Source organism: Thalassophryne amazonica, chromosome 12 (assembly GCF_902500255.1).
Source record: "Thalassophryne amazonica chromosome 12, fThaAma1.1, whole genome shotgun sequence".
Taxonomy (NCBI): domain Eukaryota; kingdom Metazoa; phylum Chordata; class Actinopteri; order Batrachoidiformes; family Batrachoididae; genus Thalassophryne; species Thalassophryne amazonica.
The window spans coordinates 102,416,532-102,444,290 of record NC_047114.1 but is presented as its reverse complement, the minus strand read 5'-3'; the positions used below and the strand labels follow the sequence as shown (position 1 = coordinate 102,444,290).

General features: G+C 40.5%; 1 protein-coding gene across 1 annotated transcript in view; it reads left to right on the top strand.

Moving 5' to 3' along the window:
- The first annotated feature begins 877 nt into the window (after positions 1 to 877).
- Positions 878 to 27,759, top strand: part of afg3l2 (AFG3-like AAA ATPase 2) — a 109,815-nt gene continuing 82,933 nt past the window's right edge. Inside the window, exons 1-2 of the mRNA XM_034183678.1 lie at positions 878 to 1,075; positions 13,429 to 13,534. Coding sequence (XP_034039569.1) covers positions 992 to 1,075; positions 13,429 to 13,534 — 190 coding nt within the window. The 5' untranslated portion in view covers positions 878 to 991. The remainder of the gene's footprint in view (positions 1,076 to 13,428; positions 13,535 to 27,759) is intronic.

Genomic DNA, 27,759 nt, shown 5'->3' with positions numbered 1-27,759 from the left:
AGTGGCCCAGAGAGGCCACTAATACAATTATAATAGTGACAAAATAATATGGGGGTGGTCCAGTAAGATTTCTTTTCATGGGGCCCAAAATCCCGGCAGCGCTGCTGGGTTCACTGTAAGTCCACACACGGATTGCCAGCCAGAGAACAGGTCCAGGTCCACTCAGGGGTGCCGAAAAGGGGAGAAAAAGGAGAAGGATTCTAGTGGCCCAGAGAGGCCACTAATACAATTATAATAGTGACAAAATAATATGGGGGTGGTCCAGTAAGATTTCTTTTCATGGGGCCCAAAATCCCGGCAGCGCTGCTGGGTTCACTGTAAGTCCACACACGGATTGCCAGCCAGAGAACAGGTCCAGGTCCACTCAGGGGTGCCGAAAAGGGGAGAAAAAGGAGAAGGATTCTAGTGGCCCAGAGAGGCCACTAATACAATTATAATAGTGACAAAATAATATGGGGGTGGTCCAGTAAGATTTCTTTTCATGGGGCCCAAAATCCCGGCAGCGCTGCTGGGTTCACTGTAAGTCCACACACGGATTGCCAGCCAGAGAACAGGTCCAGGTCCACTCAGGGGTGCCGAAAAGGGGAGAAAAAGGAGAAGGATTCTAGTGGCCCAGAGAGGCCACTAATACAATTATAATAGTGACAAAATAATATGGGGGTGGTCCAGTAAGATTTCTTTTCATGGGGCCCAAAATCCCGGCAGCGCTGCTGGGTTCACTGTAAGTCCACACACGGATTGCCAGCCAGAGAACAGGTCCAGGTCCACTTGTCCTCAGGTACGGATCGCGCGCAATCGCCGGTCAGCCAGTAGGTATGGAAAATGAAAGCATTTTTATATCTGACAGTAGGGGGCAGTAATGCCACATTGAAGACTCACATACGGAGTAGCAGAAGAAGACGCGGTAAAGATGGCGCTCTTGCGGAGCTAGCTTCCAGTGATCGTCACTTTTTGGTTTTCCTGCTGAAGGGACGCTGTTCTTGTCCTGACGATGGCTTTCCGCTACCTGCGGCTGGCCGCCGGCAGCAGGCGGATCCTCCGGAACCTGCCGGTGTCCACCGCCGGAGCCACACTGGTAGGCGCTCAGCAGGCTAACCGTGCTAACAGCGCTAAGCTAACTCTGGGAGTGTTGTTCAGGAGTGATGGTCAGAAACGGATCAGAAGGAAAGAGTTTAAATGTCTGAATACGGAGAGTTTTCTGTAGCTGGATGAATGCTGAGGTAGAACACATTTAGAATACAGTCTGGAAAATCGTGACAGTCCGTGACATTGACACTACGAAGGTCCAAAGGCCTTGAAAGTGGTCTGCAGTTAGAGCCAGTTTTTATAAGATCAGGCAGGTTTCATGACCGCTTCAGATTTGTCCTCAGTTTTTTTTTTGTTTATGGGTAGATATATGTTAGAAAGGAAAAAAAAAAAAATCACTTTTTTTTTTTGTCCTAGATGGGGGCCGCTTTTTTAGGGGTCATGGAAATTTGGGATCAAAATTGCAAAATCACAAAATTTAGGTTTTCAAATGCTCTTATTGTTTCTGTGCACTGTGAGTGAGCCAAATTTGTTTTCATTAGTGTTAGTCTGTCAGGTATGGACTCTCCAAAAACTTGAAAATTTTGTCAAAGTGTATACTTTGCTGGATATGGCAAACACGCACCAGATTCAGATTCAATTTATTATTATACCCTTGGGTAAAATTAGTTTACAGTGAGTGAGTCATCTCGTTCGGTTAGCGATATTTGACCGGATCTCCTCGTTGATTGGCTAGTTCAGATGATGTCATCGTGGATGGTATTTCAACATGGTGGCACCCTCAGCATTGAGTGTTGGTGCTAATTTTTCATTTTTAAATGCTGTTTTGGGTGCCATAAAGTTATTGGAATCGGAACAGAAAATCACCTACTGGCAGAGGGATTCTCGGACACTAAAAACAGCTCAAAAACGTGGCGTAGCCATGCCCAAAATGATTTCCACTGTGTGGCGAAAATTAGTTCCACCACCGTGCCAAAAATTATGTCCACCAGCGCTTTTCACCACACGGTGGAAATAATTTTTACAGTCTTGGTAATTTTCTGTGTTGAGCGGGGTTCATAAACAAAACCTGCTAATTCAAGACAGAATAAAAATTAAAATACATAAGTCCACGTCGGCACGTGTGTTTATCCTGTTTTTCTCTGTCAGTGTCATGTCTGCAAAACCTTTGATCAGTCCACCCCTGAAAATAGTGAATGATAAAATATGCCAATTTTCAATAATGAAAATCGCCAATATCGAGCTACTATCATGAATGTGAAATAAGGAGATCTTAAACTCTGATCACCTTTAAGTTCCTGCCTGACCGTGGCCATTCCGTTGTGAATAAATTTAGATGGCCGGCAAAACAGCGCAACCCGCCATTTTCCCGGTGCCGCGTACAGCGAAATATCGTCCAGTTCAACTTTGCCGAGGGCGCCGCCATGTTGAAATAAACTCTACAATGATGCCATTTGAACTAGCCAATCAGCGAGGAGATCCAGTCAAATATTGCTAGGTGCGTGTTTGCCGTATCTGGCAAAATATAACCTACCAAATTTTGGTGGCTGATTCAGGGCGCAGCCCATAGGTGGCGCTGCAAATTGCTATTTTTTTATAATTGTGCACATTTTCACAGAGGCGCCGTGGCCTGCGCCCTTAGTCAGCCAAGGTCTTTTATCCATGTATATAAGTATAGGGGGCGCTTTTTTGCTGCCAAAATGCGAAAAGAGGATCCCATTAGGGCCTGTCTGTCCAACTGCAATTGTTTAGAAGAACACAACTTTAACAGTTTGAACCTAATGAACATCTGTGAACTCTACATGTATGAACTACCAGTATTTTCACACGCAAGACCTGAATTACAAAATGCTCTCAGGGCATACATGTAATTGTCCAACTGGATCACCAAATATATAACACAAGTCTCTGAACTACATCTTATATTGCTTAATTTTCTGGTCATCTTGCTTTGAGAAGAACTTACCATATTTGGCCTCTTTGTGAGGTGGTCCAACAAAAAGAGTGCAAAAAGGGTCAATGCCAAAACCAGCCACAAAACTCTCTTTACCACTGAAACTAGAGATGCTATCAAGAAAGTTTGTTTCTAATGTATATCTACCCATAAAAAACTTGGGACAAATCTGAAGGGTTCATAAATCACCACCTGCATAAAAACTGGCAGTTAATATAATGAAGGCAAAGCCTTTGGCTGAGTAGTGTTTTTCTGTCAAAATATTGAAGTTGTTTGATTGAAATACTGTAAAAATTGAAGATTCAATTGGGCAGTATTATTTTATTTTATTTTTTCAATATTTTTTATTAGGAGGTAAGGCACAGGAACTAATGTCATAATTACAATGATCAGATCACATCTGCAATGCAACTGTCAATAAACACAGTCAGTATAATAGAAATACTGTGCATCACATTGAATAAAAAATAATGCATATAATAATCTGCCTCCTAAGGTTTTCTGTTTGAACAGGAACCGGAACATGAAAAGGCAAAACAAACAAAGTAAGACAATAAATAAAGAAATACATAAATAAATACATTAAAAAAGGGGGGGGGGGGGGGAATAAGATAAAATAAAAATAAAATAATAGGCTTATAACAAATAAAAAAAATAATGAAGAAATTATGAGAATACTAAAAATATTTTTAACAGAGAAAGAGAGGAGGAGAGGGGGTCCATCAATCATGAGGGAAAGAGTTGAGAGAGCGAAAGAATGTTAAAAAGGGAAGCCATTTGTTATAAAATTTGTCAGTTACCTTTCACTGAATATCTAATCTTCTCCAGCTTTAAAAAAGACATGGTGTCATTGAGCCACTGAGCACCAGAGAGCACTTTAATTGACTTCCAATGAAGAAGAAGAAGCCGTCTTGCCAATAGAGAAGTGAAGCTAAAATATCTAATTGGTTAGAGGTAAACCTGGTATGGTCTTCTGGGAGCCTGAATATGGCAACATGGGGTGATATTTTTATGGTCTTTGAAAGTATTTTTGACATGGTATCAAAGTAGTTCTGCCAGAAGCGAGACAGCAAGGAACAGGAGTAAAACATATGAGTTAAACTACAAAATGGAGCTTGACATTTGTCACAACTGTCAATGACAGTGGAATAGATTTGTGAAAGTCGAGCTTTGGAATAATGGACTCTGAACAGTACTTTAAACTGTATGAGGGTGAGACGAGCACAAGCTGACCTTGTATAAATTTTTTTTAAGAGCAGTGTCCCACCAGTTATCTTCCAAATTCAAGCCCAGTTCTTGTTCCCAGGCAGCCTTGACTTTGGTGACTGGTGTGTAATCAAAGGACAAAATCTGATTATAAACTTTAGATATGAGTGACTTCTGAAGTGGGTCATGGCTTAGAAGATCTTCCCACTGTAGACTTGGTGGTATTGAGGGAAAAACTGGAAACAAGTCCTTAGCACATTGTTTAATTTGAAAATAACAAAAAAGATGAGATGGTGGAAGATTAAGTTCTACTGAGAGATCTGAGAAGCTGCGAAAAATACCATCTTTGTAAAGATCTTTAAAACGTTTCAATCCTTTATTATGCCAAGCAAAAAAGGTTGAATCTGTAATCGCAGGTTGAAATAAATGATTCCTTAATAGAGGAGTTAAAGTAGAGATAGACTTGAATTTGAAATGCCTCCTAAATTGATACCAAATTTTGCGTGTGGAATGAACCACTTGGTTATTTGTAAAGCCGGAGCGATTTGATGGAATAGAAGAGGTAAGCAAAGCGATAAGGGAGGATGAATCACAAGACTGTGCCTCTAAATTGCACCATGGCAAATCTATTGATCTGAACCAAAATGAGGTCTTGTGAATATGTGCAGCCCAATAATATAATTGAAAATTTGGAAGTGACAATCCGCCATTGAATTTACATCTCTGAAGTGTGGATTTGCGGATCCTGGGTACCTTTCCACCCCATAAGAAGTGAGAAATAGTTTGATCAATTGTATTAAAGAACTGTTTAAGCAAAAAAAAGTGGGAGACAGTGGAATAAAAATAAAAACTTGGGCAAGATGTTCATTTTGACTGCATTAATTCTTCCAATTAAAGAAAGAGGTAAGCTCTCCCAACTTTGGAAATCAGATTTAACTTTAGACATTAAAAGCAAGAAGTTGGCAGAAAAAAGGGAATTTAATGTTCTGGTTACATTGATCCCTAGATACTTAAAGCCAGACGTGCTCAATTTAAAAGGAATATCAGATTGTTTGAGTTGTAATGCTGAACCGTTAACAGGGTAGCATTCAGTTATTCAGAGATATTCACCTTGTAGCCCAAAAATGATCCAAATCTCTGAAAAACAGATACAATTTTTGGGATGGATAGAATGGGATCAGAAACATATAACAATAAATCATCGGCATAGAGTGATAGCTTAAACTCTGTACCCAGTCGAGTAATCCCAGTAAAAATGGAGGATGAGCGCAAAAAGATTGACAAAGGCTCTATAGCTATTGCAAACAATAGGGAGATAAAGGACACCCCTGTCTGGTGCCACGGGCAAGAGAGGAAAAAATTTGATTGGATATTATTGGTGGAGTGGCCCTGCGACAGACTAGCGTCCTGTCCTGGGTGTACCCCGCCTCACGCTCTATGACTGCTGGGATAGGCTCCATCCCCCCGCGACCCTTAATTGGACTGAGCAGTAGAAGATGAATGAATGAATTATTGGTGGAAATATTAGCTTGTGGAGATGTGTAAAGGAGATGAATCCACAAAATGAACCCTTCTCCCAGCTCAAATTTCTTTAAAACAGCGAACAAGTAGTCCCATTCAACCCTGTCGAACGCTTTTTCAGCATTGACTGAGATCACTGCTTCGGGTATTGCTGCAGTAGTTCTGGAATAGATAATATTTAAAAAGTGTATGAACATTAAAGAAGAGCTGCCGCCCCTTAACAAATCCAGTTTGCTCAGGTGAAACAATAGATGGTACAATATTTTCCAGGCGATTGGCCAAGACTTTGGCCAATCGCTACCTAAACTCTGTAAGGGAGATAGAGTATCTCGTCAATAGTTTTACATCCTCATTGAAGACAGCTTTGGATGCTGTAGCTCCTCTGAAAAAGAGAGCTTTAAATCAGAAGTGTCTGACTCCATGGTATAACTCTCAAACTCGTAGCTTAAAGCAGATAACCCGTAAGTTGGAGAGGAAATGGCGTCTCACTAATTTAGAAGATCTTCACTTAGCCTGGAAAAAGAGTCTGTTGCTCTATAAAAAAGCCCTCCGTAAAGCTAGGACATCTTTCTACTCATCACTAATTGAAGAAAATAAGAACAACCCCAGGTTTCTTTTCAGCACTGTAGCCAGGCTGACAAAGAGTCAGAGCTCTATTGAGCTGAGTATTCCATTAACTTTAACTAGTAATGAGTTCATGACTTTCTTTGCTAACAAAATTTTAACTATTAGAGAAAAAATTACTCATAACCATCCCAAAGACGTATCGTTATCTTTGGCTGCTTTCAGTGATGCCGGTATTTGGTTAGACTCTTTCTCTCCGATTGTTCTGTCTGAGTTATTTTCATTAGTTACTTCATCCAAACCATCAACATGTTTATTAGACCCCATTCCTACCAGGCTGCTCAAGGAAGCCCTACCATTATTTAATGCTTCGATCTTAAATATGATCAATCTATCTTTGTTAGTTGGCTATGTACCACAGGCTTTTAAGGTGGCAGTAATTAAACCATTACTTAAAAAGCCATCACTTGACCCAGCTATCTTAGCTAATTATAGGCCAATCTCCAACCTTCCTTTTCTCTCAAAAATTCTTGAAAGGGTAGTTGTAAAACAGCTAACTGATCATCTGCAGAGGAATGGTCTATTTGAAGAGTTTCAGTCAGGTTTTAGAATTCATCATAGTACAGAAACAGCATTAGTGAAGGTTACAAATGATCTTCTTATGGCCTCGGACAGTGGACTCATCTCTGTGCTTGTTCTGTTAGACCTCAGTGCTGCTTTTGATACTGTTGACCATAAAATTTTATTACAGAGATTAGAGCATGCCATAGGTATTAAAGGCACTGCGCTGCGGTGGTTTGAATCATATTTGTCTAATAGATTACAATTTGTTCATGTAAATGGGGAATCTTCTTCACAGACTAAAGTTAATTATGGAGTTCCACAAGGTTCTGTGCTAGGACCAATTTTATTCACTTTATATATGCTTCCCTTAGGCAGTATTATTAGACGGTATTGCTTAAATTTTCATTGTTACGCAGATGATACCCAGCTTTATCTATCCATGAAGCCAGACGACACACACCAATTAGCTAAACTGCAAGATTGTCTTACAGACATAAAGACATGGATGACCTCTAATTTCCTGCTTTTAAACTCAGATAAAACTGAAGTTATTGTACTTGGCCCCACAAATCTTAGAAACATGGTGTCTAACCAGATCCTTACTGTGGATGGCATTACCCTGACCTCTAGTAATACTGTGAGAAATCTTGGAGTCATTTTTGATCAGGATATGTCATTCAAAGCGCATATTAAACAAATATGTAGGACTGCTTTTTTGCATTTACGCAATATCTCTAAAATCAGAAAGGTCTTGTCTCAGAGTGATGCTGAAAAACTAATTCATGCATTTATTTCCTCTAGGCTGGACTATTGTAATTCATTATTATCAGGTTGTCCTAAAAGTTCCCTAAAAAGCCTTCAGTTGGTTCAAAGTGCTGCAGCTAGAGTGCTGACGGGGACTAGAAGGAGAGAGCATATCTCACCCATATTGGCCTCTCTTCATTGGCTTCCTGTTAATTCTAGAATAGAATTTAAAATTCTTCTTCTTACTTATAAGGTTTTGAATAATCAGGTCCCATCTTATCTTAGGGACCTCGTAGTACCATATCACCCCAATAGAGCGCTTCGCTCTCAGACTGCAGGCTTACTTGTAGTTCCTAGGGTTTGTAAGAGTAGAATGGGAGGCAGAGCCTTCAGCTTTCAGGCTCCTCTCCTGTGGAACCAGCTCCCAATTCAGATCAGGGAGACAGACACCCTCTCTACTTTTAAGATTAGGCTTAAAACTTTCCTTTTTGCTAAAGCTTATAGTTAGGGCTGGATCAGGTGACCCTGAACCATCCCTTAGTTATGCTGCTATAGACGTAGACTGCTGGGGGGTTCCCATGATGCACTGTTTCTTTCTCTTTTTGCTCTGTATGCACCACTCTGCATTTAATCATTAGTGATCGATCTCTGCTCCCCTCCACAGCATGTCTTTTTCCTGGTTCTCTCCCTCAGCCCCAACCAGTCCCAGCAGAAGACTGCCCCTCCCTGAGCCTGGTTCTGCTGGAGGTTTCTTCCTGTTAAAAGGGAGTTTTTCCTTCCCACTGTAGCCAAGTGCTTGCTCACAGGGGGTCGTTTTGACCGTTGGGGTTTTACATCATTATTGTATGGCCTTGCCTTACAATATAAAGCGCCTTGGGGCAACTGTTTGTTGTGATTTGGCGCTATATAAAAAAAAAATTGAATTGAATTGAATTCTGTCTGATCATTTCTTAATAACATTTACATTTACTCTGATGGACTACCCAGCAGTGGGGAATAAGTTTCATTACACTAGAAGTCTTTCAGAAAGCGCTGTAACTAGGTTTAAGGATATGATTCCTTCTTTATGTTCTCTAATGCCATATACCAACACAGTGCAGAGTAGCTACCTAAACTCTGTAAGTGAGATAGAGTATCTCGTCAATAGTTTTACATCCTCATTGAAGACAACTTTGGATGCTGTAGCTCCTCTAAAAAAGAGAGCTTTAAATCAGAAGTGCCTGACTCCGTGGTATAACTCACAAACTTGTAGCTTAAAGCAGATAACCCGTAAGTTGGAGAGGAAATGGCGTCTCACTAATTTAGAAGATCTTCACTTAGCCTGGAAAAAGAGTCTGTTGCTCTATAAAAAAGCCCTCCGTAAAGCTAGGACATCTTTCTACTCATCACTAATTGAAGAAAATAAGAACAACCCCAGGTTTCTTTTCAGCACTGTAGCCAGGCTGACAAAGAGTCAGAGCTCTATTGAGCTGAGTATTCCATTAACTTTAACTAGTAATGACTTCATGACTTTCTTTGCTAACAAAATTTTAACTATTAGAGAAAAAAATACTCATAACCATCCCAAAGACGTATCGTTATCTTTGGCTGCTTTCAGTGATGCCGGTATTTGGTTAGACTCTTTCCCTCCGATTGTTCTGTCTGAGTTATTTTCATTAGTTACTTCATCCAAATCATCAACATGTTTATTAGACCCCATTCCTACCAGGCTGCTCAAGGAAGCCCTACCATTATTTAATGCTTCGATCTTAAATATGATCAATCTATCTTTGTTAGTTGGCTATGTACCACAGGCTTTTAAGGTGGCAGTAATTAAACCATTACTTAAAAAGCCATCACTTGACCCAGCTATCTTAGCTAATTATAGGCCAATCTCCAACCTTCCTTTTCTCTCAAAAATTCTTGAAAGGGTAGTTGTAAAACAGCTAACTGATCATCTGCAGAGGAATGGTCTATTTGAAGAGTTTCAGTCAGGTTTTAGAATTCATCATAGTACAGAAACAGCATTAGTGAAGGTTACAAATGATCTTCTTATGGCCTCGGACAGTGGACTCATCTCTGTGCTTGTTCTGTTAGACCTCAGTGCTGCTTTTGATACTGTTGACCATAAAATTTTATTACAGAGATTAGAGCATGCCATAGGTATTAAAGGCACTGCGCTGCGGTGGTTTGAATCATATTTGTCTAATAGATTACAATTTGTTCATGTAAATGGGGAATCTTCTTCACAGACTAAAGTTAATTATGGAGTTCCACAAGGTTCTGTGCTAGGACCAATTTTATTCACTTTATACATGCTTCCCTTAGGCAGTATTATTAGACGGTATTGCTTAAATTTTCATTGTTACGCAGATGATACCCAGCTTTATCTATCCATGAAGCCAGAGGACACACACCAATTAGCTAAACTGCAGGATTGTCTTACAGACATAAAGACATGGATGACCTCTAATTTCCTGCTTTTAAACTCAGATAAAACTGAAGTTATTGTACTTGGCTCCACAAATCTTAGAAACATGGTGTCTAACCAGATCCTTACTCTGGATGGCATTACCCTGATCTCTAGTAATACTATGAGAAATCTTGGAGTCATTTTTAATCAGGATATGTCATTCAAAGCGCATATGAAACAAATATGTAGGACTGCTTTTTTGCATTTACGCAATATCTCTAAAATCAGAAAGGTCTTGTCTCAGAGTGATGCTGAAAAACTAATTCATGCATTTATTTCCTCTAGGCTGGACTATTGTAATTCATTATTATCAGGTTGTCCTAAAAGTTCCCTAAAAAGCCTTCAGTTAATTCAAAATGCTGCAGCTAGAGTACTGACGGGGACTAGAAGGAGAGAGCATATCTCACCCATATTGGCCTCTCTTCATTGGCTTCCTGTTAATTCTAGAATAGAATTTAAAATTCTTCTTCTTACTTATAAGGTTTTGAATAATCAGGTCCCATCTTATCTTAGGGACCTCGTAGTACCATATCACCCCAATAGAGCGCTTCGCTCTCAGACTGCAGGCTTACTTGTAGTTCCTAGGGTTTGTAAGAGTAGAATGGGAGGCAGAGCCTTCAGCTTTCAGGCTCCTCTCCTGTGGAACCAGCTCCCAATTCAGATCAGGGAGACAGACACCCTCTCTACTTTTAAGATTAGGCTTAAAACTTTCCTTTTTGCTAAAGCTTATAGTTAGGGCTGGATCAGGTGACCCTGAACCATCCCTTAGTTATGCTGCTATAGACGTAGACTGCTGGGGGGTTCCCATGATGCACTGTTTCTTTCTCTTTTTGCTCTGTATGCACCACTCTGCATTTAATCATTAGTGATCGATCTCTGCTCCCCTTCACAGCATGTCTTTTTCCTGGTTCTCTCCCTCAGCCCCAACCAGTCCCGGCAGAAGACTGCCCCTCCCTGGGCCTGGTTCTGCTGGAGGTTTCTTCCTGTTAAAAGGGAGTTTTTCCTTCCCGCTGTAGCCAGGTGCTTGCTCACAGGGGGTCCTTTTGACCATTGGGGTTTTACATAATTATTGTATGGCCTTGCCTTACAATATAAAGCGCCTTGGGGCAACTGTTTGTTGTGATTTGGCGCTATATAAAAAAATTGATTGATTGATTGACTTTAGCCAGGATCTTAGCATCCACATTTATCAGTGACAGAGTTCTGTAGGAACTACAGAGATCCGGATCCTTATCTTTTTTTAAGAGGAGACTTATGGATGCTTGTCTTAAAGTGGGTGGGCAATATTATTTGAATAATTTTCTTCAGGGGTTGATGATTTCATTTAAAAAAGTGACGTTTACTCAACAAAAGGTATTTATTCTCCTGACTTATGAACACATGTTCACTAACCCAATTGCATGAATTACTACATGACTGCATGTATGATATTGATGGCACTGAATGTTAAACACCACTTGAAAGATGGGAATTTAATTAAATATCAGTTTTAGCGTATATTTGATTTGAAATTTGATGACCCCTGGCAAGGTCACTTTTGGGTATTGGTTGAGAAATTTTGGAAAAGTAAGTTTCTTGATAGGTTCTATCTCTGAGCCAACTTTTCTTGAAATCTGAGTCGGCCTGAATCACACCCTAAAGTAAACTTGCCTGAACTTTACAAATATTGGCTCTTATCCCGAAAGTTACTCACCTTTACTACAGCAGGTTAAGAGGAGACATTATCCCTAAAGTTACTGACCTTTACTACAGCAGGTTAAGAGGAGACATTATCCCTAAAGTTACTCACCTTTACTACAGCAGGTTAAGAGGAGATATCATCCCTAAAGTTACTGACCTTTACTACAGCAGGTTAAGAGGAGATATCATCCCTAAAGTTACTCACCTTTACTACAGCAGGTTAAGAGAAGATATCATCCCTAAAGTTACTCACCTTTACTACAGCAGGTTAAGAGGAGACATTATCCCTAAAGTTACTGACCTTTACTACAGCAGGTTAAGAGGAGATATCGTCCCTAAAGTTACTCACCTTTACTACAGCAGGTTAAGAGGAGATATCGTCCCTAAAGTTACTCACCTTTATTACAGCAGGTTAAGAGGAGATATCGTCCCTAAAGTTACTCACCTTTACTACAGCAGGTTAAGAGGAGATATCGTCCCTAAAGTTACTCACCTTTACTACAGCAGGTTAAGAGGAGATATCGTCCCTAAAGTTACTCACCTTTACTACAGCAGGTTAAGAGGAGATATCGTCCCTAAAGTTACTCACCTTTACTACAGCAGGTTAAGAGGAGATATCTTCCCTAAAGTTACTCACCTTTACTGCAGCAGGTTAAGAGGAGATATCATCCCTAAAGTTACTCACCTTTACTACAGCAGGTTAAGAGGAGATATCATCCCTAAAGTTACTCACCTTTACTACAGCAGGTTAAGAGGAGACATTATCCCGAAAGCGCATTGTTCACTACCACTTCATGTTTGTTACATAACATTTATGTGTGAAAGATTTTTTTTTTTTTGTTGAACATTTCAAAATTGTCTTTGTGCAGTTGCACACGCCGGCGCCCCTCTCACGTTCAGTCTACACCTGTTAAGGACACATTTACTCTCCTGCAGGGCACAGTGCGTGCATCAAAGTTGTGTGTCAGGGGGCCTTTTGATCGGTGCACTTGCACACACTCTGGCATGCAGGAGAGTAAACCATCACAAACCGTTGGAAACTGTGCATGGCTTCGTGCAAGTGTGCAAAGAAAATTTTGAAATGTTAAAAATCTCTGTCATGCATTAAATATGTGAACTTGACATGAATATTGCACAAACAATTAAAAACACTGCGTGTGAGTGATTGTGTCAGCGCACCGCACCGCATCACAGCACAGCTCATCTGATCAATTATAACGAGATGTTAAATCTATTCTAAACATAATTTTACAGCTTCTCATAAGAAGGAATGAACATGCAATTGTTTTTCCAAGCTATTACAATATAAATATTACAAATAATTACCTTTTAGTGGGGGGCAGCAGATGAAACGGTGTCTGTGATTCTGGTGGCAATTAGAGGTGTTTTCCACAGCCAAACTGACAGAAAATGGTTAATCCACTAGGAAATTATTATTTCATATACGCAGCATCCAGCTGGGAACACAGCGGGTGGAATTGTCACGAGGAAGTAGGTGAGAGTGCAGAGCCAAAATACATGCAAGTGTCAAGGAACATTTAGCCTTAAGCTGCTGAAGAGTAGCATCAGTCCTGAATCAGCCTGTTACCTGTCAGATCCACACACTGATCCTCAAGAGCCTTTGTCCTTCTTCACAGACCATCACCAACGAGCCACTTTCACCATCTTCATGTCACCTACAGCGTCACACAGGACTGACTTGTCCTTTTTCTTTCAGGCCATGACTTCATCCAGCACCTCAGCAGCTTTGATTGAGAAGAGTCGGAGTCTGCTGACTGATCTGCTCGGAGCTTACAGGTGCCTGAGTTCCAGACCCCCAAAAGGTACTGCGTGTGTGTGTGCGCATGTGCGTGCGCCTGTACACTTTTTAATGTTTGTGTGTAAATGGCTGTGCCTGTGTTCTTTGCGTGAATTCTCTCGGCCTTCATGTCGGATTGATTTGAGTTGGTCCTGTCATGGTGAATGTTTTATTTCCTACCAATCCTGTTGGGAGATTTCCAGACATTTGGAACTTTAGCACAAGAATAGACTTCAAATCCAGGCTTGAATCTTCCATGTGCCTTCTGGCGAACTGTAGATAAAATTGTACGCCTTTGTTTGAAGAAATATCTTGTGTGCGCCACCATGAAGGAGTTACTGGTGGTGCAGGAGAAAATTTCTCAACCACAACTACAAAGAGCCTATACTGGCTGTCTTGATGGCTTCCCTCACCAGTGTCCTTCTTCAGGACATTTCACCCGAGTGTTCAAACACGGTGCACAAAGCTCTAAAACCCATTATTTCTAATAAGGAGTTTCATACAAATGGTGCTTTGCGGTGCAAAAAATGAGCTTGCGCGATGTTCCGTTGTGAGCGCTTGACGTCAAACTCACTGTGGTCAAAGTTCAACTCAATTCAACTTTTACCGCTATGACGTAGCTTCACATGTGTTGGGTATTTTCTCCTCTAAACATTCTTAAAACCTTGATAAGACAAACAGAGTCAAGAACCACCAGTGAGACAGAAAGTCAAATTTTACGCGCGGAGTGCAGTCAGGCTATACACCAAAGCTACACTAAAGTCTGGCCTGCGCTTCGCTCTTTTTATTAGTGAATCCCTCATCACATGAACAAAAACTTGTCCTAAGGGTGGGGGAATGACGCAAGACAAGTTTCTTCCCGTAACATAAACACACACGTCAATAAGTGCAGCTGTAAGCAAAACAGTTTCTTTCTTTTACTCTTATCGTCGAAGGTCAGCACATCTCGTTCGCAGTTATCAGCTGTTCTGCATCTGCCTGGAACACTAAGCATCACATCATAATCAGTCAAAATTCAACCTTCAGTTCTTTTACTCCCAGTCGTTAGCGGCTACGAAAACAAGTTGTGTAATAATAATAATAAGTACATCCAGCTCCAACAAGGTTGAATAACATGTACATTCTCGGGTTTAAGTGCAAACAGCACAACACCGTTCTCATCAGAAAGAAGACAAAAGGTACAAATGTTTAACAGTGATAACATATATATATATATATATATATATAAAATCCTTAACATTTCCCACCTGTTTATCACCTGTTAAACATACAGTAGGCATCACCCAGCTTAGTTAGTTAGTTTATTAACTTAGTTTATTCTGTCCACGTTTTTATTAATTGACCACCACCAACAGATGGAAGATTTGAATCCAGCTGCTACTTGATCAACCAGTTTATACTCGTCAGGCACTCCTCTGGGGACTCCTATTGCGTCAATATATGTTGGATTTCCTACTCCTTTCCAATCTCTTTTTACTCTATGTCTGGCTATGCCTTTCTGCCAATCCTCAGGAATAAGAGAGGCTGCATATGTCGTAACGTCTTCAGGGGTCATGGGTAACAATAATGATATTAATGCACAATAACCTGACACATTTCGTGGCAGTCTGTCAAAGATTCTGTTATCACCACACCACCACCATACATCACTCCTACCGACTGGTATAAATGAACCGTTTTTTCTGTATTATTCGACTACACCACTTGTCTTATTACTTTTTCAGCTAAAGCTTCATAGGCTAAGAGTGTGTTAACTCATCACGTCAACAGTTCAAGCTTGAACTGGAGTTGTGAGCTTTTCAATATCATCATAATTCTCAGTACAGTCATTACAGTTTTCTCCACTAAGGTCTGACTGTTTCAATGCTTGATATTTTGGCATAGTTTGTTGGAAGGCCAGATTACACTGTACAAATGTATTTGACACCATTTTGCCAACCATTGTTTTGATATAAGGGATCACACAACACATGCAAAGTCCAATCAGAATTAGGACTATAATAACTGGTGTCACCATTTTCAATAGTAACTGCCAACATGGTCCTGAAGTCAACCAGGACCAGGGATTCCACCGGTTCACGGCTAGGGTGTCTTTATGCATTGCATCACGAAGTTTATTCAGCTCTTCCAATGCGTCCTGCACATCCACTGAATGAATGGAGTCTGGGATGAAAGTACAGCATGTTGTGTTCAGCAGAACACAAACTCCTCCCTGTGAACCAGTAAGCAAGTCTAAAACCATGCGATTTTGCATCACCATGGTACGTAAAGCATCTATTTCAGTGTTTTGAGCTGCTACTATTTTTTTAGTTACATTCATGAACAGACCCAATCGATAATTCAGAGTTTCAATCATTAATGAATTTTTTTTTTTTTCTTACTCCTATCCAGGGGAACAATGAATGTGCTATTTTATCTCCTACAGACCACAATTTTTGGTCCTTTGGTACATCCGAGCCCCACATGTGATCATGTGGTAACACATCTGGGTATATCAATCTCCTCCGTCTGGTGCTGCCATTCTTCTCTGTGGAGGTCCTTGGCACTACCACATATGTATGGTCAGTCACCTGGGTAGGTGCACACACCACCCCAATTTGGTGGGAGACTCATGTACAGTCTGGAACCACAAAGCCAATAGATGTCATCATACACCGGAGTACCATTTACAGGTGGTAGCAAAAACTTACTAACATAAGCACATGATTCATCCGTTCCCCATGGACAGGAGCCTGTATAATTACATCCCCGTCCAATGTGATGAAGATAAGTACCATCCACATATTATGTTTTGGTTAGGCTTAAATTATTTGATAAAACATACGTTTGGGTACACAGACGTTTCTTAATTTTACCTACATTTTTATTCCCTGTCCCGTAAAAGCAAATTGGGAATGGCCGTTGTGATGACAATTTAACGTGATGATATTTTTGCGTTTCCCTTCAGTCTAGTCAATGGAGCAGCACTTGGGCACGCTTGTACGTCCTCTGTTGAAATCCCTAACATATAAGTGGTTGCACTGAGGCAAGTGGTGTTAGAACTGCCCCCGAAATACAGTTTGATTATGCATCCGTATGATAAGACATTCTGTCACCCTAGCAGGGTACGGTTTAGCCGTCAGAGCTGGGTGTGTTGAGGATATAGGTATTTGCGAACAAACATAACAATTAGTAACGTAATTCCATAGCCAATAAATGAACATATCTGTACCACATATTAGTATGGTATATATGAGGGTGTCCATCTGTCTCGTTCACATTATGAATAAACCTCTTCTGACGTTGCTTGCGTTGTTCTCTGGCTCGGTCCACAGTGAGCTGCAATTCTTGGGTCAACCACCAGGCCAGGAATCCGAGGAGCATGAAACATACTAAGATCACAACGCAACCGGCTGCCCTACCAACAGTCCGGCAGCGGCGGCGCTGAGCACGCCGCTCCGGGGTCTGCTGTAGTTCAGTCATGATTGCTAGGATACAGTGTTGTTAACCACCTCACCTAATAGTGCAAGGATCTCCCTGCTTCACTGGCATTGAGACAATCTATTGCTAATTAAATAGACTCCCTTTGTAGCCAGACTTCCCCTTACACTGTGGAGGCCGCCAACACACGCTGTATCTTACAGTGATGTATCCACGTTGATCTCTCCGCTATCTTTACTGCAGTTGGTGTTGTTAACAGCACTTGGTATAGCCCTTCCCAACGAGGACTGGACCAGTTCTTCCTCTTAATCACTCTGATGAACACCCAGTCTCCTGGCTAGACTACTGGAAGGCCGTCCTGTGGAAGATCAAAATTATTCGGCAGTAAATGTGTTTAAGTTATCTCTTTCTGTGTTAATGTCTTTTTCATAAAATTTGCTAATGTTTGTTCCTCATCTGCTGTTTTAGTATCCATGTCAAAATTGGTAGACGATATGGTCGTCCATAAAGTATCTCAAATGGTGTTAACCCTGATGGTGTTGGTGTTATTCTCATATACAATTTTACTAGGTCCAACATTCAATCCAGGTTCGTTTTGTCTCTTCTATACATTTCCTTAATCTTATTTTTATTGTGCCCTTTGTCCTTTCCACTAATCCGGCACTGTGTGGATGATAAGCACAATGATTTTTGAGATTGACCTGTAGCGCTTCTCCTACGTATTGCACTATTGTATTAACAAAATGCGCTCCATTATCTGAATAAACTGTTTCTGGTATTCCAAATCATGGAATGATGTCTTTGCACAATGCCTTAGCCACTGTAAGTGCATCTGCATGTTTTGTAGGGAACAATTCTACCCATTTTGAGAAGGCATCAATTACGACTAAACAAAATTCCTTCCCTTCATGTTTACTCAGCTGTATATAATCCATATGAATCACTTGAAAGGGATATGTGGTGTTGGAAATTTGCCTCTTTGGGGTCTCAAATTGCCTTGTGAGTTGTGTTTTGCACATGTCATGCATGCTCTACAATGCTGTTTTGCATATGCATCGAACCCATAAAGACAAAAAATAGATTGCAATTGCGATATCATACCCCCTGATGAGACATGCGTCACGCCATGGCTCATAATAGCTGCCCATTTAAACATATTTTTGGCAATATGGGTTTCTTTTGTGGTCATATCCGGAGGGGTGTCATATAGGAGAAAAATAGAAAGAGCTGTTGCCGCCTTTGCGGTTTTGTCAGCAACGTCATTTCCTTTTGAAACACTGTCAGAGCCTTTGGTGTGAGCCGCACATTTGCATATAGCAATTTGTTTAGGCAATTTCACAGCCTTCAGTAGTGCAGTTAGGAGTGTGGCATGAGTCACTGGCTTTCCAGATGATGTCACCATTCCACGCTCTTCCCACAGTTTTGCAAACACATGCACTGTGCTAAAAGCGTACTGGCTGTCTGCATAAATTGTTACAGCCGTACCTTTAAACAGATAGCAAGCTGCAGTTAAAGCAACTAATTCAGCTGCTTGTGCTGAAAATGACGATGGCAATGAAGCAGAATCCAATACTTCTGAATTTGTGACAACAGCATATCAAGATTGTGTTTGTCCATAAGCGTTTTTAGTGGAAGAACCATCCACATACACAATTGTACTGTTTGGGATGGGTGTGTCCTGGAGGTCTGGGCGTGCTTTCGTACAGACCGTAGCTACATCAAGACAATTGTGCGGCTCACCATCCTCAGGTAAAGGTATCAATGTGGATGGATTCAATGTTGTACAGCGCTCTACCGTAAGGTGTGGTTGTGATAATAGCAAGGACATACACGAAAGATGTCTTGCTGGGGACAAAAGGCTCATGTTTGTCTGCAACAGAAGTGCAGAAACTGCATGTGGAACTTTCAGTGTCAACTGATGGAATAGAACAACATTACTGCTACTTTGAACAGCCATAGAGGCTGCAACAACAGCCTGTACACATGGTGGTAAAGCACTTGCTACTGCATCCAATTTAGATGAGTAGTAGGCAACTGGCCTTAATTTTGAGCCATACACTTGAACCAAAACACTAGTCATGAACTTATTCTTACAATCAGCTGTTTGAATGAATGGTTTACTATAATCTGGTAGTGCCAAAACTGTGGATGACACTAATGTTTTACTTTTACAAAAGCTTCCTCAGCATCTCTGTTCCATTCCAACACGGTTGACATTGAAATATCATCCTTGTACATCAAATCAGAAAGTGGACTAGTCAATTCTGCATAACAGGGAATCCATGCCCTGCAGTAATTAGTCAGTCCAAGAAATGACATCATCTGCTTTTTGGTTTGTGGTTTTGGAGCGTGTAAAATTGCTTCCTTCCTGTCAGACAGGATCGTGCGCCCAGTGGCTGATAATTCATGTCCTAAATATTTTACTTTATCCCTACACAACTGAACTTTGTTTTTACTCACTTTGTGGCCATTATCAAATAAGAAACATAATAATGCTACTGTGTCAGTTATGCAGTTTTCTCATGTGTCAGAGGCAATCAGAATGTCATCAACATACACTAATAGTTGGCTATCTGCCGGTGGAACGAAATTAGCTAAACATGCTGACATGACTTGAGAATAAATAGTTGGGCTCTCTGCGTAACCCTGCGGTAATCTGGTGAATGTATATTGTTGTCCTTTAAAGGTAAAAGCAAACCAGAATTGACTATCTGGGTGTACTGGTACAGAAAAAAAAAAAAAAAATGCATTACTGATATCTATTACAGAAAAACAACTAGAATTTAATCTCAATGAGCTTAACAGTGTGTGTGGATCTGGAACACATGGAGCTCTTTTTACTACAGCAGCATTTACTGCCTGCAGATCTTGAATCATTCTCCATCCCACTGAGGGCGGAGCCTTTTTTACAGGAAATATGGGTGTGTTACATGGTGAATCTGGACATGGCACTATTACTCCTGCTGTTAATAAATTCTCTATTACTGGCCTGATTCCTTCAATTGCATCAGGTTTCAATGGATACTGTCTTACACATGGTCTGTATTCTGTTTTTGGTCTTATAACTACAGGTTGTGCATTTTTTTATCAGTCCTACGTCTGAAGGACCTGTTGTCCACAATCCTGATGGTACAGAAGAGAGAAGATCATCCTCTTCAGGACTCAACTGAAACACTCAGGATTGTGAAGTGGACACATCAATGTGTGTTCCAGCTGTCAGCACCAATGAGACATTAACTGGCACTTTATACAATTTAGTTGATGGACTGAACTCTGTTCCTGGTCCAACTCTGCTCCAATCAGTGGCTGACAAAGCTGTTATGACTGTCAGTCCCAATTCTTGCCATTCTGTCAAATATGGTTTACAAAGTGACACATGTAATGGCATACCTGTGAATCTCAATTTTAAAACATCTTCAGTGGCGCCTGTTACTGTTATGACAGCTGTTGAGTTGCCATCATGAATCAAATCGGTCATTGTCAGCTTCACAGGTGAAATATTTCTCAATTTGTTTTCATACACTGGTGTTCCTGGCAATATGCCACTATGGACTCTAAATACACTCTCAAATCTGCATCTAAACTCTGTCCATGGTTCTCCTTCTTTCTGAGTTGTCCTGGTAATTTCAGTATAATTTATCTTTGGTCCTAACACACCTTTTGCCCGTGTAATCATAGCTTCCACTCTTGTTTCTAAGACTAGATCATCATGTGTCAGTGGTACGCCTTGTTGGTCTGCAGGATTCCAGTCTCCGCGTACCTGACTCCATTTAGGGCCACATGCTTTCATCCACACCTGTTGGACTTCAGGTCCACTAAGGTGGTAAGAATTTCTAATGTTTTCTATATCCTGCATAAATCCCTCAATATCGACATGTGGCGATGGTATCATGTCGACTGCTGCTTTGATATCATCAGCATTCCATGTTCGATATACGAGCATGGTTGATCGCTGTCCTGCTGTTCCTGCACGAGGATTTGGTACTTCTATCATAGGATAGGCACCTCCCTGGTCACTGTGTTCCACCATGGGAGGGGCTGTAGGCACTTTCGCTTGACTGCGTGTTTGTGGTTTTTCTGGTTTTTCACTTTTTACCTTAGGTTTTACTGCCAAATCATACTGTGGTGGCGGTACATCGTCATCCTCTGGTAGAGGAGATAAGGGTGTTGTTGTCACCGACGATCCAGCCGGCGGTGGTTGCTGAGGCTGTTCCGGTTCTCTGTGCTGAATTATCACATCTTCTTCTGCCTTACCTACAGCTTTCTTTTTCCTTGCTTTCTCTAATCGTCGCTTCTCTGCTCCCTTCTGTCTGTTCTCTGCTTCCTCCTCCCAAAATGCCACTAAATCTGCCCCTACTTTCTGCATCTTTTTCTCATCACCTTTATGTTTCTGTTCTAACTCCTTCTTTAGCTTCTGTATGCTGATCAGGTTCAGTCGTCCGTCAAAGTCATGTTTATTTATCCAGGTCTCCAATTTCTTTGTTGTTTTTGGATTTTTTGCTTCCATAAATTTCCAGTCGTCAGTTGATAAATTTCCCTTATTTTTAGACGTCTTACCCCCCATTTTTATTATCCCTTGTTATAATTTGGACTTCAGACGGGGGCACACCTAGGGTGTTCTAAATCTGAAGTTTTCACACTTTCTTTGGACGTGACAATTAATTTGCCGTCGTGTGGTTGATTCCTTTCACCTCCCCGTAGGAAGCGGAATCACTTGCCTGCTGCTTCCACACGCACGGTTGTCACTAACGTTGTCCAAAGTATTACACTTTCACACAGTTATTTACACTTACACAAAACACTATTTACACATAGAAACACTTTTAATAATCGTACGCGTATTCTTATGCCAGGGGAGCTCGCCCTCCCGTGAAATTTAACTAATGTCCTGCATTAGGGGACTCCGCCGTCCCTGCCAAATTTAACTGCTTTTTTACAGTGCACGTATTTCTACCCGGGATTTCCTTTACGTATTAAAACAGAGGAGTCCGTATCCTCCTTCCGGAATTTAACTACGTGCGTCCCTCGCAACCGTAGAGGAGTCCGCCCTCCTTACAGAGTTTAACTGTGTTTCATTAACAGACGATTCTGTATCATCGCTTACGGAGTTTAACTGTTTTATGTGATCACTTTTACCCCCTACCGGTACGCGTATATAAACAGAGGAGTCCGCACCCTCCTTACAGAGTTTAACTGCTTTGCATTAACAGACGATTCTGTATCATCGCTTGCGGAATTTAACTGTTTATGTGATCTGATCACCACTCACTCAGTACTATTTACAAAGAAATTTTACTCACTGACTCGACTTCCTGTCTGTCTTCTTCGGGAAAATCTCGTCAACCAGACGATGCCAACGGTGGTCGACAATTGCAGACACGATCAATCGATCGGACCTTGGCCAAGGATTTACATCTGGACTTGACGACCTCCGCTGGACACCTCCGGTATTGTTGAGATCCCGGACGTAGCCCCCAGTCAATGTTGGGTATTTTCTCCTCCAAACATTCTTAAAACCTTGATAAGACAGAGTCAAGAACCACCAGTGAGACAGAAAGTCAAATTTTACGCGCGGAGTGCAGTCAGGCTATACACCAAAGCTACACTAAAGTCTGGCCTGCGCTTCGCTCTTTTTATTAGTGAATCCCTCATCACATGAACAAAAACTTGTCCTAAGGGTGGGGGAATGACGCAAGACAAGTTTCTTCCCGTAACATAAACACACACGTCAATAAGTGCAGCTGTAAGCAAAAACAGTTTCTTTCTTTTACTCTTATCGTCGAAGGTCAGCACATCTCGTTCGCAGTTATCAGCTGTTCTGCATCTGCCTGGAACACTAAGCATCACATCATAATCAGTCAAAATTCAACCTTCAGTTCTTTTACTCCCAGTCGTTAGCGGCTACGAAAACAAGTTGTGTAATAATAATAATAAGTACATCCAGCTCCAACAAGGTTGAATAACACGTACATTCTCGGGTTTAAGTGCAAACAGCACAACACCGTTCTCATCAGAAAGAAGACAAAAGGTACAAATGTTTAACAGTGATAACATATATATATATATATATATATATATATATATATATATATATATATATATATATATATATATATATAAAATCCTTAACAACATGTCCAATAGAAACGAGGCATCAGGACAAAACACGGAAGGCAACAGGCTGTTGAAATGTGTCAGGAACAGCAGAGCTGTTAATTTATACACAGTAGTTTACTAAAAGTCCTTGCAAATGTTAATTTTGATTTTGATGTTTGTGATGTTAAAAACATTTCTTAAATCATAAAACTTGAAGTAAAAAAAAAAAAGATTCTTTAGAAAACTTGTTTGTAAATTAAAACCATAACTTATTTATTGTTGTTTCAGATGAGATGATTTGTTGATTAACATGATAATGAACTTTAGACATCTATTTTAGACATAAAATAGTATGAAAAGTAATGTGTACATGTTTAAGTCTTGAAGATTCATTCATTCATCATACACTGTAAATAAATACAAATATGTACAACCCCAATTCCAATTTCCTTTAGAATTCTTTAACAAAGTGGTGTCACATCCAACTACAACCCCAATTCCAATGAAGTTGGGATGTGTGAAATGTAAATTAAAAACAGAACACAATGATTTTCAAATCCTCTTCAACCTATATTCAATTAAATACACCACAAAGACAAGATATTTCATGTTCAAACTGATAAACTTTAAGAGCCAATTTCTATAAGGATCAGGCAGTTTACATGGGGCTGTGATAGTGACCAACTCAGATCTAGCTCAAACTTTTGGTAATTGGATGTACCCACTACCAAACAAACATACACCAAAAAATTTGACCTCATAGGGGTCATCAAAGTTCACGCCTTAAACTGAAATTTGGTGAACAGGAAAGTTTTACACAGCTCTTACATGAAATGCGTTCCATCCCCCAAAGTACTTTTGTGATTTAAGTATTATAGGAGGACAGTTCTTCAAAATAATCACTAATCTGGGTTGGGGGATTGAACGCGTTGACTATTTCAACTTCAATTTAACGAATTGTCAGAAATGCTCATATTTGTGAAGGCTATTACTCAATACGCATTTAATCCCCCAGCAAGATTTTTATTGTATTAGAAAGGGCAATACTTGCCCTCTTTAAAACAACAAAAAAAAAATCAGTGGGGGATTGTACGCGTTGACCACTAGGCAGCTCCAAAGTGGTCAAATTTGTGTTTTTCATACAACTTTGGCGCCCCCTGGGGGCCAACGCGTTGAATGAATTATCATAAACTTTGCATTTCTGTTGAGACAAATCAATTGGAAACTCTTTGGGGGACTTGCCAGTTTTTGATTAAAAAAAAAAAAACAAAAAAAAAAAAACATTTTTTTGGCACGGGAATCGGCTGTTTTTCCACATGGTGACGTAAGCATTATTGGCCCTACATGAAGAAGATAAAATGGTGAGTAGCAATCTTGAAAGGTTTCTTTTGTGCCTAGGCCTAGCAGAATAGCCCAGATAGTGGTCATCATTGGTCTATATACTGGAAGAATTGCAACCTGTGAAATGCCAAAACATGTGCTGATTGGACATTACTAGTGTGGCTGGCTACAAATAGCTACTTTGCAGTGGACAGAGATCTCTGTCACTCGGCTGTGCTTCCAATTGTCATTATGCAACATACATCTCATGTTTTCAACTTTCTAATCTGTATTTGTGGAATACACAAGTAAATACTTACATTAGTAATGTAGCACAGGCATTGTTTTGTCATGCATATACACTGTTCTGGGTAATCCATCATCGTTTCTAAACTTCACATGTAAATTGGTGTGTAATCTGGTGCATCAAGGTGACCAAACCTCAACATTGTAGATGCACATTGTGATCTTATTGAGATACCCCCCCAAAGATGTTTCAATAGACATTAACACAGTACATGTTAATCTTCTGAAAAATGCAAAGTTTATGATTATTCATTAAACGTGTTGGCCATCAGAGGGCGCCAAAGTTGTATGAAAAACACAAATTTGACCACTTTGGCACTGCCTGGTGGCCAATGCATACAATCCCCACTGATTTTTTTTTATTTTTTATTTATTTATTTTAACCCTCTGGGGTCCGAGGGCATTTTTTGGACAGTTCACTCGCCTGGCATAAATGTTTTATTATTGCTGTTAACAGCTCTCCCTGCATCCCACAATCAAGTTTTATGTCTCCTTTTTTTCAGGACAACCTGTGCTTTCAGAATATATATGTTTTTGTTGTGTTTTATAAGTGTAATAAAGGTTTACAATGAGAAATAAGAAAGGAAAAAATAAAGCGAAAAATAATTTTCCACACACATTTATTCAAAACACACAGCAAACTATAATAAACAACTGTTTTGACACTTTATAAAGGTAATTTGAGGTCTTGTGTCAAAGACTGTACAACAAAAAGGTTCAAATGATAAACACAAATACACATTTTGAACAATATATACCAAATGGTCTATGCGTTTTGTTATTTTGATATGGTAAACAGTGCTTTATGCCGAGAAAGCAACAGAGTTATCCAGTAACATTCACATGCAAACTAGTGGAGCAGTCCTTGTAGTTACACACTCTTTGTTTGAGCACATGAGATTGTCATCAGAGACTGTCTGTCTGCTTTCACTGATCGCTGTGCGTAATGGTGCAGGGCGCACTGAGTATGTACTCATTGAAGCACCCAGGGGGCTATTCAAACGGGCCAACTAGTAACACATCACTCCTGAAAATGATCTTTGGCTTTTCACGTGAGGTAAATCTGGCCTACGATTGGATTTTGGAAAACCATGTGACAGTGAACCAATTCTGATTGGACACACATTGTGCACGTCATCACACAGCTTCTATGAGGAGTACAAAGATGGCCGATGGCTGGCTCAAAAGTCCGCGGAGTTAACTTTTCAGCAAAAAAAAGTTTCTATCTCATATCATTAAAAAGTTATTTATAATTTAGTAAAGCTTGGTCTTAGCCGTCATATACGACGGCCCCAGAGGGTTAAAGAGGGTAAGTATTGCCTTTTTGAATACAATAAAAAATCTTGCTGGGGGATTAAACATGTATTGAGTAATAACCTTCACAAATTTGAGTATTTCTGGAAATTCACCAACTTGAAGCGCCTCTTATAGTCAATGCGTTCAATCCCCCAACCCAAATTGGTGATTATTTTGAAGAGCTGTCCTCCTATAATACTTAGGTCACAAAAGTACTTTGGGGGATTTAATGCATTTCATGTAAGAGCTGTCCAAAACTTCCCTGTTCACCAAATTCCAGTTTAAGGCCATAATGGGTGTAAACTTTGATGACCCCTGGCAAGGTCACTGTAGGGAATTTGGCCAAAATTTTTGGTGTATGTTTGTTTGGTGGAGGGTGCATCCAGTTACCAAAGTTTGAGCAAAATCTGAGTTAGTCACTATCGCAGCCTGCCTGACTCTTATAAAAATTGGTTCTTGTACTTCCGGCTGGGTTTCAACATGGTGGCAGCATAAAAAGAGAACTCCCCGACACTGAGATAAAAAAGGCCCGGTAAACCTTTCGGTTTGAGAAAATGTTCAGAAATTCAAGAGGGTGGTAATAAGGGCGATGACTAAGACCAGAGGGAAAAATCAGAAATCAACTAAAAACGCAGGTTCAAACCTCATGTATGACGATGAGCCAGCTAAGCTAACAGGTGAGCTAACCAACCTTGTGGAAGAACTAACAGAAGAGAGAGCGAAAGCCGAGCTGTTAAGGCAACTGAGACGAGAGAGAGAAAAAATACAAAAAACAGCTAAGAATATGTCAGACCTGGAGACAGTCTTACAAGAAATACGAGAGTTCCACCGTGAGAACTTTGAAAACTTAAAAGAAATTAAAGACGACATCAAGAAGATGAACAGCAGAATAGATGACGCAGAAAAGCGAATCGTGGAGACAGAGGAGCGAATCTGGAGGGAGCTACAGAAACAAATTGAGAGTAAATTGACGGAGTTGGAGGGCCGACCTAGGAGGGAGAATGTCCGCATCCACGGGGTGAAGGAAGCCGCAGAGGGAAACGCTCAATCAATGACCAGTTTTGTTGAGAACCTCCTGAGGGAGAGGCTGGAATTACCCCCTTCATTTGAGTTGAACATCGAAAGAGCGCACTGAGCTCTGGTTGTGCAACCTCCTACGGACTCCCCTCCTCGCTCCATTCTGATAAAGTTACAAAGTTATCGGAGTAAAGAAGAACTTATAAAGACAGCATGGCAGAAAAAAAGGCTTCACATGTGAAGGGAGGAAGGTGTTTCTGGATCACGACTATGCGCCGGAGATTCTGAGAAAACGCAAAGAATACACGAGGCGAAACGGGTACTAAGGAATAAGAACATACGTTTCCAGACACTGTTTTCAGCGAAACTCCGGGTTTTCTACGAGGGAGAGACATGCATCTGTAATACAGCGGAGGAGGCGACAAAGGACATGGCAGCCCGTGGGCTCTAGGTGGAGGTCATGAAACCAGCGAAGAACTTGACCGAGCGGATCAAGCAGTTAATGTGAACCAAGAGCCGTGTGGAAAAATGGACATGGGACAACGGAAACACGGCAAGGGTACAAACAGAGATTACAAGCCTTCAGGAGAGACCGAGACACCCGTTAAAACACAACATTTTAAGGTGAAAAACAGACTGATTCCAGGGAATATTTAGAGTAAATGGCTAAAGTGTGAAATATGTGCTTTGTATTTTTTTCTTTTTTTTCTTTTTTTTTGTAAAGAATGTAGTATTTTATACGGATTTTAGGTTGAAATAGTGATATCCTCACAAGCGAAGAATACTGGGGCAGCA